Consider the following 18,196-nt stretch of genomic DNA (forward strand, 5'->3'; position numbering starts at 1 on the left):
AATGTGCCACTTCAGCTCAGGCTTGGGGGATGTGACCGCTCTGGGTGGCCAAGGTACTGTTTTCCCAGGAGGCAGGGAACTGCTTCAACTCTGGCCTATGGGCATGGAGGGGAAGGGCAGATAAAGCAGCTCCACCTCCACTTGGCCCCTTAGGGAAGGGTGTAACAGCTGCTTGCAGCTCAGCTTGGGGATGTCAGCCACCAGTCTCAGTTAGTTTGATGGCAGTTTTGCCTCAGGGATAAAGGGAAGCTGCGGCTACTCCAGGAGCAAGTCACACTCCCGCTCTAGTTCCAATTCCTAGGTAGTGGAGCACAGTAGCCACATGCGCCACAGGGGCTGAGCAGTGTTGGCTTTGACTCTGGCGGGAGCACAGGTGTGTGGACTCCAGGCAGCTCCCTCAGCTGAGCTTAGTGCCTTGAGGACTGCAGGGGACCCAAGTGGTAGGGTCTGTAGGTGTCCGAGGTGGTGATGGGGGCTGCTGGGATCCTCTTGCTTACCTTCTCACCAAAGGGAAAAGCTCTCCTAGGTCTCAGCTGATCCCAGTTGCGGGATGGGGTGGTGGTGTTTGCTTGGTGTTTCCTTCCATTCTCTAAGTGGCCATCCCAAGTCTCTGTGCTCACCAGTGTCTCTGTTATACCTCTGATGTACTCCGAGACTCTCCCTCAGTTATTTTCATTAAAATGTAATTTTTTGTTCATTGTTGTCTTTTTGAGAAGGACAAGCACTAGGGGGAAGGTCAGCCATCGTGCTGATGTTACCTCATTTCTTAATTGGGTTGTTTTATTTTTGCTGTTGAGTTGTAGAAGTTCTTTATACATTTTGTTAAATCAAGTTTAGCCTAAAGCTGCCTCCTTATATATTTTAAGTTCAGCCTAAAGGTTTCTCTGTACCTAGTGAACTATAACCTAAATGGAAGTGTAAACAGACTTTGTAACCTATTATCATGCCAATCATCAAGTTTTGGCCAAACAAAGGGAGCTAACTGTTCTGTGTTCAAATAAGGCAAATGCTAAGCTGTAACCAATCAACTGTTTCTGTACCTCACTTCCATTTTCTGTACATCATATTCCTTTTTCTGTCCATAAATCCTCTTCTGCCACGTGGCTGTGTTGGAGTCTCTGAGCCTACTCAGACTCAGGAGGCTGCACAACTTGCAAATCATTCTTTGCTCAATTAAACTCTGTTAAATTTAATTTGGCTAAAGATTTTCTTTCAACAGTTCTGATATTAACCCTTTATCAGAAATGTAATTTGCAAATATTTTCTCCAATTCCTTGAGTTGCCTTTTCATTCTGTTGATAGTGTCCTTTGATACACAAAAGTTTTTAATTTTAAGTAGACAAATTTATTTTTTCTTTTATTGTGATTCTGGTGTCAAATCTAAGACTCTGTTACTAAGTAAAACGTCATAAAGATTTATCCACTATGTTTTCTTCTAAGAGCTTTATAGTTACAGCTCTTACATTTACTTATTTAATGTTATGTTAATTTTTGTATTTGGTATAAGGCAGGAGTCCAACTCCATTATTTTGTATGTGGATGTCCCGTTTTCCCAGCAAAGAGTGTCCCTTTGCCATTATATGGTCTTGGGCTTCTCTTTATTGGGAAGTTTTCAATTACTGATTCAATCTTCTTACTTGTTACAGGTCTATTCAGATTTTCTACTTAATTCAGTCAGTTATGATAATTTGTGTCTTTCTAGGAATTTGTCCATTTCAAAAGCTTAGGTTCTAAACTCGGGCTAGGATATTTAACATCTCTAAACCTCCATTTCTTCATTGTAATAATAATAATAATAATAATACCAATCTCAGGACTGTCACAGAGACTAAAATACTTAATGTATTCATAAGACTCTGCATAGTGCCTGATTCAGTGATTATCAGCAGGCTGTCATGAACAACCTCATTCCCTATTCTTCTGTCAGCACCCTCTATTCCAATTAATGGAACCAAATCCCAACCTAACCAAGTCCTGCCACCCATCCCAAATTCACAGTCTCATTTTTTCCATGTCACTTCTCTATCAGACCAAACCACATCCAAGTGTTTCAAAGCATGAGTTGCCCAGCATGTCCAATCTGTGAGGGAAGTACCAGAAGGATTAGGATTACAGTTCCAGTAAGGAGACACCAGGGTTAGCCAAGAACCATGACTGAGTTCCATGGGGACAAGAACAAAGGACAGTGGCCACGAAATACCCTCTTCTCTGCACAGGAGTGACAGCTAAACCCAAGGATTCCTCGACTCATCCTGGACATGTCTAGTGAGTGCTGGCCCGGTAAGTGGTGTGGTATCATGAATGTGGCTTTCTGTGGAACCCCATCTCTGCAGCCAGGTGCATGGTAAGGTCAGGCTAGTAGGTCTGGCTTTGTGCCCACAGGTGTGCTGGTTCTTATAGCACCAGATGTCTTTGAACAGTATAGAGACCAAAGCCTCGGGAAAGTGATTCTCCAAAAAGCCCACCCTCCCTGCTGCCCACAAGGGGTCTTCGGAGGGATCAGGAGATGACTCAAACATGGAAATCCTTCCCTTGGTTTCTAGTAAGTAGTGAAACACAGTTTTGTAAGTTCTTCTATATTTCTCTATCTAAGTGTAAGCTCACCTGTCTCAAGTGCACATCATTCCCAACCACCTCAACCTCCTACTGCACCCTGCAAAGCTCCCAGTCTGCCATCAGCACAAGTCCTTATATCTCCATCTCCCCTGAGTGCTCTCCACTTGTTCTTGCTCTGGCTCAAACATCTAAGAGGATGGATGTCCCCTCTGGTCTCTTCTTTAAAAACCTGTTCTCTGGGGCTCACGTCATTTATTAAGTTTCCCCTTCCTTCATGAAAAACTTAGCACCTGGCTTGCTGTTTGTGTCTCCACTTCTATTCTTGTTATCACTCTTGTTGCTTTTAAGATCCACAGAGATGGGACAACCACTGCCTGCCCTCTCCATTCCTGAACCTTCTAACCCATCAGCTCATCTCCTTGTTCCACAAATCATGCTAAACATGCTTATCACCAGTGATCATGCTAATGTTAATGTAATGATCTTGCAATGATAATGTAATGACGGCAATGATGTTTACCGATGGCATCACTCGCTGCCTCCCGAGTCTCCACCTCACACGTCCCACTCTGCTCACATCGCCTACTTTTCCGGCTCCCTTTTTCAAATACCTGTATCCTAAAACGTGTTCTCATGAGAGCCTCCAATCCAGTGGCATTGCCCCTCACCCTCCTCTGTCCCCAGCTTTGATCCCATGTCCAACACGATAACCACACTCTTACACACCCTTCTCTCCCTCCTTGCACTTGTCTGGGAAATCCCGAATCTGGATGATCCACTTTTCCACCCTTGTACTGAGGAGTGAATGTGGCTAGAGAAAAGCACAGCCCATGCCAGCTGTTCCTCCTTAGAGTCAGGGCCACAGGCTCAAGGTGTTTCCTCAGTGCTGCTCACTGTCAAGAGCATCTCTGTCCCGGCTGTGCTCCTCTCCTCTTACCGGCTCTCAAACTTGCGGCAACAAGGCCTTCACTCCCACTACGCTGACGGAGGAACCATGTGCCAAGGGCGCTAACAGCCTCTGCCTTTCCGTGTCCGATAAACAATTTTTTTTTTTTTTTTGAGACAGAGTCTTGCTCTGTTGCCCAGGCTGGAGTACAGTGGTGCAATTTTGGCTCACTGCAACCTCCACCTCCTGGGTTCTAGCGAGCCTCCTGCCTCAGCCTCCCTCTTTTTTTTTTTTTTTTTTTTGAGATGGAGTCTGGCTCTGTTGTCCAGGCTGGAGTACAATGGCGCAATCTCGGCTCACTGCAGCCTCCACCTCCCAGGTTCAAGCGATTCTCTTGCGTCAGCTCCCCAGGTGGCTGGGATTACAGGTACCTGCCACCACGTCTGGCTAATTTTTGTATTTTTAGTAGAGATGGGGTTTCACCATGTTGGCCAGGCTGGTCTTGAGCGCCTGACCTTAGGTGACCCACCCGCCTGGGCTTCCCAAAGTTCTGGGATTACAGGTGTGAGCCACCGCGCCCGGCCCAATAAACAATTCTTGGTCATCATCTTGCATCACCTTCTGTCAATATGGTGCATGGCTGGTTACTTCCTCTCTCTGCCTACTCCTGGTTCTCCACCTGCCTCCCGCACTGCTCCTCCTCAGTTTCTGGATCTAGTGCTCCCTTCTGCCTCCTCAATGCCCTTGGGGCAGAGTCTTCAGCCTTCTTCTGAACATTGTTCTTCCCCTATGTCAGTGCTCACCAAAGTTCAACACACACAGAGTCACCTTGAGAGCTTGTTAAAACTCAGATTCCTGGATCCATCTCCAAGACACCCTGATGCAGTCTCGGGAGTGGCTCAGGAATCTGTATCTCTAACAGGCACTCAGGCACTGCTTTGGATGCAGGTCACTGCACTAAGCTTCGCATTAACAGGGATCCAGCGAATAGCATGCAGCCCCACGAACACACCGAACACTAACGACAACTCATTTCCACCCAGCCCAGAGGTCACTGAGCATCTCTGTTGCCTCCAACCCTAACCTAATCTCAGCTCCCCAGTACTCCCATCTCAGAAGAACTGCTCGCCCTGTGGCCCCAGAAAACCCCAGGATGCAGCCTGCTTTTTCCTCTTCGCATGCCCATCTCTCATCATCAATCATGCCAGCTCTACTTTTAAAATGCAGCCCAATCCCACCTCACTCCCTTGCCTCTCCTTTCTCCAGGCCACTGTTGCCCCCAGTCATCTCCTCACTTGCCCTGCAGCCACGTCCTCACTACTTACACAGAGGCCAGAGCCAAGCTGTAAAACGTCAAGCAGATCCTGTGAGGCCCTCAGAGGCTTCCATGGATGTGGAATAAAATCCGCACCTCTGGGGCCTGCCCTGCCGACCTCCCCACCCAGTCCGCTGCTTTCCCCGCGCACTGGCTGGGATGCTGTCCCTTCACGTCCCATCACCACAGTGGATGACCTTCTAGAAGCTGGAACTTAAGGAACAGTTGCCCCTGGAAATGTAACCCTTTTCCACGGATGTCAAGGAATGGCCCACAGGAGCCCCTTACCATGTCGGCCCTTTCTCGGGCTAACGAAGTTGCCACCTCTGGGGAAACAAAGGCCGTCAGCTTGTGACATGGCCTGGATCAGAGTCAGGGATCAGCAGCAGATGTGGGGGAAGCCTGAGCTGCACCGAGACAAGACGTGGCACTGGGAGGGGCACAGTGCCCAGGACTCACCAGAAAGGAGCACAGGAAGATGAAGGAGACGAAGTAGAAGTAGGCAAAGTCGCTTCCACACTCGGTGGCATTGGCCTGCTCATCACAGGCCTGGTTGCTGAGGCAGGACAGCATGATCTCGTGCCAGGCCTCCCCCGTGGCGCTCCTGAGAAGAAGGGCAGAGCTGTGAGGCTCACAGAGGCCCTCGAGGGAGCCCAAGCCCTGTGGGGCTGCCAAGCGTGCCCACTCCTTTGGGCTCCTTCCCACAGACAGCTCACACGTGTGCAAGGCCTGGGTCACAGATGCTGTTTCTTCAAAGGAAACTTCTGGCACTAGATTTCCAAACTGATCATTAATTGGGAAACCACTGCTTACTAAAAATCATCTACAGCACCAGGGGCCAGCGCCAGAGGGGGCACTTCTTTGTGGACACCACAGGCCCCAGATGTACTCCTGACCTCCTCCCAGACACACGCCATCTTGGTCTTCTTCATTTCCAGAAATGGTGACTCTCCTTCCAGCTGCTCCAACCAAAAATGTGGGCGTCATCTTTGCCTCCTCTCTCTCTCCATATCCTGTTCATCAGATCATCTGCCTTCAAAACACAGCCAGGCTCTCACCACTCCTCACTGTCCTAGGCCAAGCAACCAGGACCTGCCCTGTGCTATGGAAGCTTGAGCCGATCTTCTCACTCCGCCCTACACAGCAGGAAGCAGGTCCACTAAGCACAGGTCAGATCACATTCTTTCTCCTCTCAAAACCCTCCAATGACTTGCCTCGCTCATCAGAAATGCCAAAATCCACATGGCTGCCCATAGCACTGTGGGACCTGCGGCCCACTCTTTCCCTGACTTCACCCCCATCTCGGTTCCAGCTCAGTCCACTCCAAGCACCCAGGCCTCTGCTGGTCCTTGAACACCTCAAGAGCACCCTGCCCTGAGCAGCCACCCTGGATGCTCCTGCAGGGAGTCTGTACCTGGACACAGCCAGCACCAGGGGCTTGCAGGGTACAAGTGGGTCCAAGGCCTGGGTCCCCACCTCCGTGTGTCTGTGTGCCCAGCCCCGGGCATAAGCTGGGCCCACTCCTCACTGATGACAGCCGGAGGCAGGGGGGTTCCTGCAGGGCTGCTGCTTCAACCTGTGCCGGGCCTGATTGGTAAGGGTGTTCCCAGGGAACACGAAGTTCAGGGAGAAACAGAAAGCTGTGAGACCAAAGGCCTCAAAACTAAGGCTGACTTCGTAGGTTTGCCTTAAATCTTTTGCGGCATGAGGCGGAATAGTAATAAATGATGAAATAAAATTAACGCAGCAGCTAAAGCCCAGAAAACAACATCATTTGGGGACAGTGTCAGCCTGAGTGCTTGCTTATCTTATGCAAAGAAACAAGAGTCCAAGAGGTCTCTCCAGGCAGCTCAGCAAAGCATGTCTGGGTCTGAGCTCATCCAGCGCGCATCTGCAGGCAGGGTGGGCTGTGTTGAACATCCCCCGGGGCTGGCCGTGCAGCAGCCCAGTGCATTTGCATACATGAACTGAAACGGTAAATCCCTAAAAGAGCTCCTTCCTTCTGTCCTAGGCTCGTGAGTGATAAACTGTGGGAGACTCAGGAGGCAGGAAAACATGTTCACCCACCTCCCCTCTGCTCCCAAGTTCACTCTCAAACCAGGATGGCCCATAGCTCCTGTTCCGCGCCCAGGAACAGCAGCTGATGCTGAGCCCTCTCCTGGCACATCTCCACCAGGAGGCCTCGGAAGGCCCTGAAGCTTGTGCCATGGCCTCTTGGCCCCTCCAGGTTCTGCCTGTTACTTGGCTTGGTTGGATCCAGGAGCCCAGGGAACGGCAGCTCTCATGAGAGATGGTGGAAAATAAAGGTGTGTTGAGACCAGCAGTTCTGGTCAGTTGGGTTCCTTGGGCCACTGAGTAGCTACAAACTCTGCTGGTCAGTTCCCCCTGTTGCCCTACTGCCCTAGATCCCACCAATCCCTGTAATCAACAAGGGCGCAGGTGGAAAGCTGGAGGCCCGCACTTCAAGAGAGCCCCTGCTAGGCACCTCTGTCCTCCCAGACCTCTGCCTGGAGCCTCACCGGAGGCCCCCAAGCTGTCGCCAGGGAGCACAGACAAGGCAGCAGAGGCCGGCCTGGCCCAGGGCTCCCAGGATGACCTCCCTCAGGGCTTCCCTTCAGCCTGTTGTGAGATTGGGGCAGATATCAAGAGCCTTTGGAAAAGAGGAGCAGAGAGAGGTGAAGAACCAGAAAGGCCTGCTGAGGGGAAGCCAGTGGGGTCGGGGAATTAGAAGTGGGTGGTCTCCATGGTTGACACCCAGCCTTCTTCATCCTGAGTAAAGCGGTCCCTGATGGAAGAGCGGACATTGGCCTGGGCTGACCGAACAACACACCTGAACAGCAGCATCAGAGCTTGCAAAAACGTCCGGAAGTTGTTGTGGCGGTTGATGCTGGTGTCATCATCCAGGGCAATATTCCCAAACACCTGCAATGGAGAAGAGCAATGGCACGGACACTGCTGGGTCTGCAGGAGCCGCAGCAGGCGGACCGAGCCAGAGAGGGTGTGCGAGCCATACGAGGACCTCATATGAGATGGGCGGCTGCCCTACACCAGAGAACTCCCACCCAGGGGAGGCCAGTGTGCGTTCCCAGTATAGACGCCCTCTCCGTAGCTACACAATGTGCCGGCTCCAGCTCTGAACCTGTCCACAGATGCAAGTCTGAAACACTCACAAGAACGGCCCGAGCTAAGTTTGTGAGGCCTCTGCAACACGTAACACAGGAAGTGATTTCAAGTGGGATCAGCAGCGACTCCAAAGCAGGCATTATGTTGGTAACAGGTCTGATAGATCATGGGAAAATGTCTTTTTAAAACATATGCAATAGCACAACTGGCTTTTTATCCATTTTAACTGACTTTTCCACAGTAAGAAATGCAAATGGGTCAGTAATTGTACTCAGCCCAAAATCTGGAATCTGGCTGCAAATTTATGAACTATGACACATCCACAAAGATCGGTAACGTATGTGCTCTTGTACATCCACAGACCAAAGCAGGAAAAAAAGATTTATTTATTTATTTAAATAGCATCAGATCTCTGCAAATTTTAAAGCAAGAGAACTCTTCAATCCCTGAAATAGAGTTTAGAAATCAGTTTTCAGCGAACCTTTGAAACACTGGCACCTTCGATAACAAATTAACACTCGGGTCCCTCTTCCGTCCCTACTGTTGGAAAAGTGGTCAGATGCCGAAGATTTATAACTGGGACACTGCTTTATGTTTCTCAAATGCTTTTTCCCAAATAGCTGACAAAGTGTTCTCTGGCAAAATAAAGAAAATCTAAATTATGCAAGCCAAGTTTGCCCAGTGCAAAGATCTGATGTGCTTCTGCTCACATTCTCAGGCGGTTTTCCCCAGTAACCCCTGCCACGGGTCAGGCCTGTCCTTCAGCGCGGCTGCCAGACTAACAGGATAACCGTCCGCTGCTGTGCAGGCCACTTGGCAAACGCAGCTGTGCTCAAACGCGCCGCCACCACACAGCCAGCACCCATTCTGACCTGTGCCCCAACACCCTACCATCACTGGGTGGAAGCCCATGCAGCCCTCAAGAACACCACGGTGCATCCACCTGGAGAGGCGGCAATGGGCCAAGGGCCAGAGCTGCCCCACACCAGGATGGCCCTGGGCAAGCAGCCCAATCTTGTGGCACCTCCATGTCCTCCTCCGTAAAACAGTCTTTCTGAGGGTTACGTAAGTTTAGGCCGGGCGCGGTGGCTCACACCTGTAATCCCAGCACTTTGGGAGGCCAAGGCAGGTGGATCACTTGAGGTCAGGAGTTCAATACCAGCCTGGCCAACATGGTGAAACCCTGTCTCTACTAAAAATACAAAAATTAGCCGGGCATGGTGGCACGCACCTATAATCCCAGCTACTTGGGAGGCTGAGGCAGGAGAATCGCTTGAACCTGGGAGGCAGAGGTTGCAGTGAGCCAAGATTACACCATTGCACTCCAGCCTGGGTGACAAAGCCAGACTCTGTCTCCAAAAAAAAAAGTAAGAAAAGAGGATTACGTAAGTTCAGCAAGTGCTCAAAGCAGGATCTGGCTCACAGAGAATGTTCACTAAGGGTCAACTGATTATGACGATGATTTGACAATCATGATCAGTGCCCCTCTGCTCCAGGGGATGGGAGGCTGGGACCGTGCTCTGTCCCGAAGGGGAGCACCCACCTGCATGCCGATGATGGCGTAGATGAAGAACAGCATGGCAATGAGCAGACACACGTAGGGCAGGGCCTGCGGAGACAGGGGCCGGTCAGCTACGGGCACCTCCCAGCCACCACGCCCAGGCCTCCTGCTACGGTGGCTGGGCCTTTGAGGTCACACAGACCTCAGCCTACTCCAGCTCCATCCACTGGCCACCAAGCCCCTCCACCAAATGATGCCTCAGTTTCTTTAACTTGGAGTCATGAAACCCACCTCAGGGTTCTTGTGAGCGTGACCAAGGGAACCTACGGATAACTTAAAATGTCTTTATAAATGACAACAGGACAAGGCATACAACCACAAAACCTGCATGCCATACCCTCTCCCAGCCTCCCAAAGGAGGGGCCACTGCGTTGGGGGCGGGGGAAGCAAGACAGAGGAAGGGGACAGAAAGCACGGAGGCGCCCCGCCTGGCCCACCTTGAAGGACTGGACAAAGGTCCACAGCAGGATGCGGATGGTGTAGCCCTGGCGGAGCAGCTTGATCAGCCGCGCAGCTCGGAAGAGGCGGAGGAAGCTGAGGTTGATGAAATTGTTCTGCAGAGAAGAGGAATTGTTCTCTGACCTTCAGAAGCCCTGAAAGCGCAGGCAAGCTGCTGCCACCCTACAACCTCTTCCCACATCCCTGTGGCCCCAAAGTAGTTAAAAAGATTAAAATAAAAGGTCTCTGCTTCACAGTCTAAGCAGCAATTGGCCACCAGAAAATCTTCCAGAAGTAAAGCTTGTCCTTGCAAATCACTTCTCATGCAGCAAATCAGAGAAAACCTCCTTGGCTCTAAGGCCTCTCCCCACCCCCAAACGTGAGCAACAGAGAGAAAAGTTCTCCCAGGCATCTCTCTGCTGCCAGGTGAGCTGGGAGATCACCTGTGGCTGGGCCTCCAGCAGTGACCACCTCTCGCAGGACACGGTCAAGGTGACCACGTGCTGGGCATGACTGCTTCTCCACCCAGCACCCCTGAAGGGACCGCCGCCCAGGCTTCACGGCCATGCCCTTTCCTTCCTGGCTCAGTCAGCAAAGCCCTTGCTTGCCTGGGACCCTCGCTGGGGCCTGGCAGAGGGGCAAACACTTCCTCTGAGGCTGCTCCAGGTGTATGCAGACAAGTTATGGAAGGTACAGGTGTTCTGCTGCTCACACCATGGAAGCCACCTCTGCAATTCACGGTCAAACAGGCCTCTGCTCTAGAGAACCCAGGCTGTCTAGTGTAGCTCCCTCATCCAAGGGGCTCAAAATCAAGCACAAGGATAAATGGATAAACCCGGGACTCCACAGATTACCTGGGAGTAAAGCCTCCACGTGGCCCCAGGGCACTTGAATTACTGTACTGGCACATCCCTTTCAGGGAAGCAGGCTCTGGGGAGGTGTCCGTGCACAGATGGGGGTGCTTGTGGACCCAGGAGGCTTTCTGCCCTCTGTCTACCTAGAGGTCAGGTGCCCACACACAGCCTGAGAGCAGCTTCCTGCCACTGCAGCATTTTAAAATATGCAAGCAGCTCAGGCTCAGAGACACGTTCGTGTTGTCAGATTCAGTCATCAAATAAAGAGAACACAGATGTCGAATGAGACAGCACCAGCAGGAGCATGTGCAGGCGCAGAGGCGGTGAGGGCCTGGCAGAGCATCCCGACTCTCCAGGGCTACCGTTAGGTGGGAATGAGGTGTCAGTGGAGGGGTGGGCCTCGCTCTTCCTTCCAGGGACAGTGGCCCAACCTGTACTCAGAGGACACCTCTGCCTGGGTCTGCCACTTCCACTGGCAGGGGCAGGGTGGCTGAGGAGTCAACTCGAGGGACTGGCTCTCAGGCGGGATGCTGGAACTGTGGGAGCAGGACTGGTTTTGAATGATGTCCATGGCCAGTGGGCACAAGGACAGGCTATGATCCAAATCAGCAAGGCGGCAGCAGTAGACCTCAGGGTGTGACCCCAGAGGGCATCACAAGTGTACCTGTAGCTCTGTAACCTGCTTGTGCCAGGGAATGAAAATCTCCATGGTAGACAAGATGGCCAAGAACTCTGGGCCACGAGGACCCACAGAGAAGCCAGCCATCTTAGAAACATGGGTGCAGGGGTGGAGGGCCGCAGTCCCATGTCAGGAGACCCTTATGTAAGATGATGAAGCAGAGCTGGGGGCTGGAGGCTCCCACTCTGAAACCTTGTGCTCAGGGGGTCTGGAGGGGCAGGGACTGGGGCAACACAGCACCCACTGGCTCAAAGCACAGTCAGGCAGCAGCACAGGCAAGATTTCCTGAAGACACTGGGGAAAATAAAGGCTGCCACGTAAGAAGGAAGGACTGGAAGACAACAGGGCAGGTGAGAGGTGAGTGGAGAGTAACAGTTTGTCCAAATTACTTAATGCATGAATGCCAACCTCAGCTACCATCACTTTCTGTTTTTGTGGAGACCCACATTCCCCGCTTCCTCCTGGCTTCTCTCGGGGCTCCCGTGGGTACTCAGGAGAGGCTGGGGGCAGGAGACGGGCACCCTGGAGAGCTGTGAAGACAGACGGTGACGGCAGCCACAGATGTTCGAGCACAGCGTGGCAGGCCGGGCACCATGCCAGCTGCATGCAGGAGAGCAAGGGACAGAAGCACATGCAGCGCCACACCGTGCACCTGCACCATCACCTCTGGCCTCCGCCAGCCCCTCGGAGGCGGACACAGCCTGCCCCAACCTCACAGAGTCCATGGCTTCTGTTGCAGCCACACCTACTTCAAGGCCAGGCCCTTCCTTACTTCTACCTGAGTGGGAAAAGGCCTGTGGCACCCAAAGGCACACCATTGTGCCCTCAACGTGGTGGCTGACTCACCTTGATGGGACAATGGTCCCTAACCCTTCAATCCTCAGCTTTCTCATCCACAAGGTAGAAACACGGGGACACCCAGTCCAGAAGGTGAGGCTTACTTGAGAAAAGGGATTTAAAATTGCTCTTAGCACTGCAGGACACCGTGCCACGACAGTGACCCACTGACTCTGGACCAAGACCAGCATCCCCTGTATCCAAGACCACCACGGCCTCTGGCCAGAGTCACAGGGAAGTGAGGGCTTGTCCCGAGTGTCAGCTGGGCACCCCACCCCGATCTGTGGGCCCCGATGTGGGCCAGGTACCATGCCAGAGGACAAGGCCCAGCAGGTGCAGAAAAACTGCTGTGTGGCTCCCTTTCATTCTAATGAGACTGATGATTGAAGACAGGAAAGAGACGTGCATGTGCGTGAGTAACATGTCAGGTGTGGACGTGTGGTGGAGAAAGAGGACAGGGGACAGACAATGTGGAGAAGGGCTCTCTGAGGAGGTGACGCTGAGCAGAGGCCTGACTGGCACAAGCTGGATGCTTGCAGATGACATCGCCTGGGTGTTTCTGCAGCATCAAATGGTATTTTCTCAAAATGCAAGCTCTTCCGCTCCAATTGTGAATCGCTGTATCACAAACATTCACTTTTACATGACTCTCAAACGTCTTCTACTTTATATTAATTTCCACAGTCACAGCTAAAGTTGAGTCAGTTACCAAATATCTTTGCTCTAAAATTCCTGAAGAGCCAGCAGGAAGCTCCAGTTGGACCTGCACTCCACATGAGCTTGCTGACCGAGGCACACACACAATTCAGTGACATGCGAATCGGGGAGCCTGGGCTCTACTGCCTCTAGGGGCAGAGCCCCCTTCTTCTACTCAGCCCTACAAGAAACCTCCTGAGTCATGAAGACAAAAACTCTAAGCCCTGCCCCTGAGCCCTGAACCCCAGGACTGACCCCACCCACTCCAAGGCACGGTCACTCCAGGAAGGACGGAAGCTACAGGGGACTCTGCAGAGGCCACCTGGGCAAAGCGGGGCCTTCTTGATTGGCTTGATGGGGACACAGCAGGTGGGAGATGGCTGTGAAACAGGAACCATGGACTCGCAGGGATCACGGACAAACTCACGTCCTGCAAAGCCTCCCCAAATCTGAGCCAGTCCCAACAGGAAAAACTGCCCTGGATACTTACCCACTCCAGAAACCCCACCTCCCTCTCCTTGGGCAGGTCTCAGGGAAGCCCCGCCCACGGCCAGTTCCCAGAATCAAACCGCTGCCAGGAGGGCCCTCAGAAGCCCTGCTGGATGCCAGAGCCGAGGGAGCAAGTCCAGGAGGCCAGAGGTGAGTGGGTGCAGCCGCATCCAACCACACGCCTAGAGGGCAGTGGGCTGGAGTCCCAGGAACCAGAGGGCAGGAGAGGAGCAGAGCAAGCAAAGGAAGGACTTGCAAGAACCGTTCAGAGTCGTGAAACCAACCGTTTCCTACATGTGATGTTTTCATGGATGGATATTTGCGTATTATTTACAAATTGGGGAGGTTTGAGCGGCAGGTGCACAACATACAGACGGAGACATGGGTTTTCGCATTGTATGTTGGTTGGATGGCGTGAGTCAGCAGGTAGGTTAAGGTAAATCAAGAACAAAAACAGAAAACAAAAGAGAAAATGAGTCATCAACACAAGCAAAAACTCAAACTCTGATTACTTAACTAGAAAATTAGGATTTTGGTAAACTGCATTATTTTTCTTAAAATTTATCAGATCAAAACATATTTTTGAAGTCTGTAGGTTATGCAGACAAGGTGGCATTTATTTGCATTCTTGTTTGTAATGCAAATCCAAAGCTGACTCACAGACACTTATTTATTTTTTTTATTTCCAGGCAAAGAAATCAATGTCAGTTTCATGCTTGCTTGGAGCCCTCTCTCTGGGTGCCCTTGCTAAAACTCTATTTTGATTTTTAAGTTGGGGATGGGAACTGACACTCATATTTTTGCCTAAGAAAAAAAAGTGCATTCACAAAGTAAACATATGAAGTGGCTCCAAATGAAAAACAGACACACGAACAAAACAAAGCACCACCAGTCCACACGATGGCTTTCCCTTCATCTTTTCTTCTCCAGGCAGAACAGGAGATGACCTGGGCTCTAGAAGCAAGGGTGGCCAGGGAACAGCTGAGCTTTCCAGCCGGCAGCCCTCAGGCCCCCCACCTGCTGGGTGTCCAGGGTTGGCAGGGGCTGCCAAGGAGGGCTTGCTTGAACCAGGGTCTGACAGGACCAGAAACAGCCCCGGCCTTGACTGTCTTGCAGCTGAGGGAGAGAGTGTGGGTTGGTCTGGCTGCCTGCATTGCAGCAGGCATCTGTCTTGTATCAAGGCCTCTGCCCTACACCAGGCCCTCTTTGGGGCTTGGGGAGGTTTCCCTAGAACCCAGCTGGGCACTGGGGCTCTCTGCACATCTCTGATGTCAGCCAGGCACCCTCTGCTTTGTGCCCTCTCAGCAGTCAGCAGTCCCCGCCCCTCTTGGAAAGGAGGCGCACACACGCAGAAACCACCCCTTCCCACCAAGCTGTGTCCTTACAGTTGGGAGCTCAATGTTTCCATCACTGTATTTGATGAATAAAGATTTCTGTTTCCAAGGAGGAGGCCCTTAGGAATCAGCAATACAGCCCACCTGTGCCTCTCGGAAAGCACACTGGGACTAACTGCTTCCGGGCGAGACGCATAGGGAGGAGGCAGCCACGGGGAAACACAACACCAGTGCTAGGGGGACTAAACTTTTCTGATTTTTCTGATTAAATGGCAGATTTCAGCTTTTTTGCCTGGATTACTCAGATCATTAACTTTTTTAAATCATAAAGCATATCACATAAAAGATTATGCATAAATATTTTAAAGAAAAGTAAAACCAAGTATCTATATATATTCATCACCCAGCTTTAGGAAAGATCACCATCACTTCCGAAGCCGTCTTGGGTCCCCTTCCTGCTCTGTGGATGCAGCAACTACTTTCCCTTCTTGTTAATCATGGCTTGTCTTTTCAGCTTTACCGTAAACTCTGAAAACGCATATTCTATGCTTGCCCGTCCCTGGCCTTTGCTGTGGGATCAGGCCGCCTGCAGGCTTCTTTGACTTGCGCACACCTGTGCTCTGACCGCAAACTTTCTGAGAAGCATCCACACTGTGCTGATGTCACCGGAAGGGGGTGCACACACAGAAACCCCCACAAAGCTGTGTTTCAATTTCACATCATTTGCGTATTTTCACTACGTTAGCAGAGACCCTAACAACTGGCACATTCTACTACCGATGGGCACTCAGATGCCTCTGTTTGGCCGGCAGAACGCTGGTGCCAGGAACACTTGTGTGAAAATGCCTCTGGGGGTCATCTGTGCAGACACCCTCTGGGACACCTGCATAGGAGTACAGTTGCTGGGTTGTATGCACATGTCCAACTTTCGAGGTGCTGCTGAGTCCTCCCAGAGGCTGTGCCAGCTGGCACGCCCACCAGCAGTGCCAGAGTTCTGGTTATTTATATGTTTTGAAAGATTCTTACTCTGTCGCCCAGGCTGGAGTGCAGTGGTGCAATCTCGGCTCCCTGTGACCTCCATCTCCTGAGTTAAAGCAATTCTTGTGCCTCAGCCTCCTGAGTAGCTAGAATTACAGGCGTGCGCCATCACGCCTGGCTAACTTTCGTATTTTTAGTAGACAGGGCTTCACAATGTTAACCACGCTTGTCTCGAACTTCTGACCTCAGGTGATCTGCCCACCTCAGCCTCCCAAAGTGCTAGGATTATAGGCCTGAGCCACTGCACCCAGCCTTCTCTTCTTTTAAAAAAAATTTTAATGTCAACATTATACTAGTCTAGTTAGAGAATGTTCACTCTTTTTCTGTTCTCTAGAAGAATCTGTTTAAGAGTGGAATGATCTTTCCTTATATTTTAAGTAGAAACCTAATGTATAAGACCACTAGAATCTGGTGTTTTCTTTATTGGAAGATTGTTTATTGACTCAACTTCTTTAATGCTTTAATAAAGAACAATTTAGGGTTTTTCTCTCTTCTTTTGTCAGATTCAGTCATTTATATTTTTCTAGTAATGTGTTCACTTACCTAGGTTTTCAAACGTACTGGCATGAACTGTTCACAATATTCTCCTTCACGTTATTCACGTTACTCTCTCCTGTACCTACCGTCATGACCCCTCTCCCCTGCCTTACATCGTGTATTTTACCTTCTTATTTTTCTTTGATTAATCTTGCCAGAGGTGTGTCAATTTTTAAGTCTTTAAAGAACTAAGTTTAGACTTTATTGATTCTCTCTAGTCTTTGTTTTCCACTTTCTTAATTTCTATTCTTACACTTTTCTTCTACTTGATTGAGCTTATTTGGTTGTTCTTTTTCTAACTTTTAAAGTTAGATGCTAAACTCATTAATTTTTACACTGTTTTCTTTTTCTAATATAAACATTAAGGCTGTAAATTTCTTTCTGAGTACTGCTTCAGCTGTTATCTCATGAGCTTTAATATACAGTATTTTCATTGTTTTTCTGTTATTTATATTTTCTAATTTCCATCATTTCATCTTTTACCCATGACTTATTCAGAAGTTCCTTTCCTTAAAAGTGGAGAAGGTGCTGTTAGTGTCTCAGCCACACAGGCCCTGCGATCGTTCTGCTTCTGTCCACGCTGGCTCCCAATGCACTTTCACACCTCACAGCAGCACTTGTCTCTCTCCTTCCCCCTCTGTCTCTCTCATCCTGCCTCCCCGCCTCTCTCTCTCTCTCTCTCTCTCTCTCTCTCTCTCATCTTTTTAGAGTTTTGCTCTGTTGCCCAGACTGGAGTGCAGTGGTACAATCATAACTCACTGCAGCCTCGAACTCCTGGGCTCAAGCGATGCTCCCACCTCAGCCTTCCAAAGTTCTGGGAGTACACGCGTGAGCCAGCGTGCCCGGCCCACTTGGGTCTCTTGATGCAGGGATTCCCACAGGCTGCCAGAACCTGCTTTGCAGGTGCAGTCCACGCTGCACTCTCTTGCCCCTCATTGGGACAACTCTGATGTGGCATCCACACTACCCTCAGAGATCCCCTGCAGGAAGGAGCCCAAATTACATGGAATTGCTTGAAACTGGATCTCTTCCTTATCCAACTGCCCCCATCCTCACCAACTATTCCTGGAAACACTTCCAGTAAATCACATTTGGATCACGGGTTCTGATCCAAAGACAGGTGACACCAGGGGTGGTTCCTTGGAAGCCGACTCTAAGGAAGGAGACCTTGGGGAGTGGCTCACTGGACAGATTCTCCTCTGTTGGTGGGTGGCAAGTGAGGTGACGGTAACTCCTGGTGTGCTGTAGCATTAAAACTGCTGAAACCTTCATCTTGGGCAAATCTGTAAAGGGTTGAAAGGGGTCCAATAACGATACCGCAAGATATCATTAGCATCCACAGGCTGTCAGGAATGGGCACTGTAAGGATGATAGAGCTGGTGAACCATGGCTAAGTGCCACCAATTACTCTGGGGAAAAAAACGTTACAAGTTGTCAATTAGCAACTCCAAGCATAACCCAAATGTGGTCTGTGTTTCGGAATGTGCTGACCAGCCTGGGACTCGAGGGAGGACCAGGGCTCTAGAGGGCTCCACAAGTCTCTCATGCTCCAACGTCAGCACCCGGAGAGGAAGGGCAGGCCCTGCCACGCAGAGCAGGAATACTAGTGTGGGCATGCCCCCAACACAGAGCTCTCAGATGCCCCGGGACTGCTGCTCAGCGTCCCCTCCCTGCTGGAGGACCTCACTTTGTCTTGCCTGAATACCTGCAGGAGTCTCAGCTGAGGTGGATGCTTTCCACGGTTGTACTCACCCTCCCCAAGTTCCACCTCACTTCCCATGCCGGGCACTAGACCCACAACTCGAGTTTTCATACAGCCTGACTTGGGAAGCGGTGGTCCTGCTGAGTGAGAA

The 18,196-nt window shown here is 50.8% G+C and overlaps 1 protein-coding gene across 4 annotated transcripts in view; it reads right to left on the reverse strand.

The window, feature by feature from the left end:
* Positions 1 to 18,196, reverse strand: part of CACNA1B (calcium voltage-gated channel subunit alpha1 B) — a 243,833-nt gene that overhangs the window by 40,161 nt on the left and 185,476 nt on the right. For 2 of the 4 annotated variants that reach the window (XM_063636690.1, XM_055270113.1), the window contains exons 32-36: positions 13,719 to 13,724; positions 9,879 to 9,995; positions 9,424 to 9,489; positions 7,588 to 7,679; positions 5,217 to 5,361 (exon numbers count right to left, since the gene is read on the reverse strand). In XM_063636690.1, the coding sequence (XP_063492760.1) occupies positions 5,217 to 5,361; positions 7,588 to 7,679; positions 9,424 to 9,489; positions 9,879 to 9,995; positions 13,719 to 13,724 (426 nt within the window). The remainder of the gene's footprint in view (positions 1 to 5,216; positions 5,362 to 7,587; positions 7,680 to 9,423; positions 9,490 to 9,878; positions 9,996 to 13,718; positions 13,725 to 18,196) is intronic. The other 2 variants (XM_055270114.2, XM_055270112.2) reach the window with 1 other exon arrangement.

This window comes from Symphalangus syndactylus, chromosome 3 (assembly GCF_028878055.3).
Source record: "Symphalangus syndactylus isolate Jambi chromosome 3, NHGRI_mSymSyn1-v2.1_pri, whole genome shotgun sequence".
Lineage (NCBI taxonomy): Eukaryota > Metazoa > Chordata > Mammalia > Primates > Hylobatidae > Symphalangus > Symphalangus syndactylus.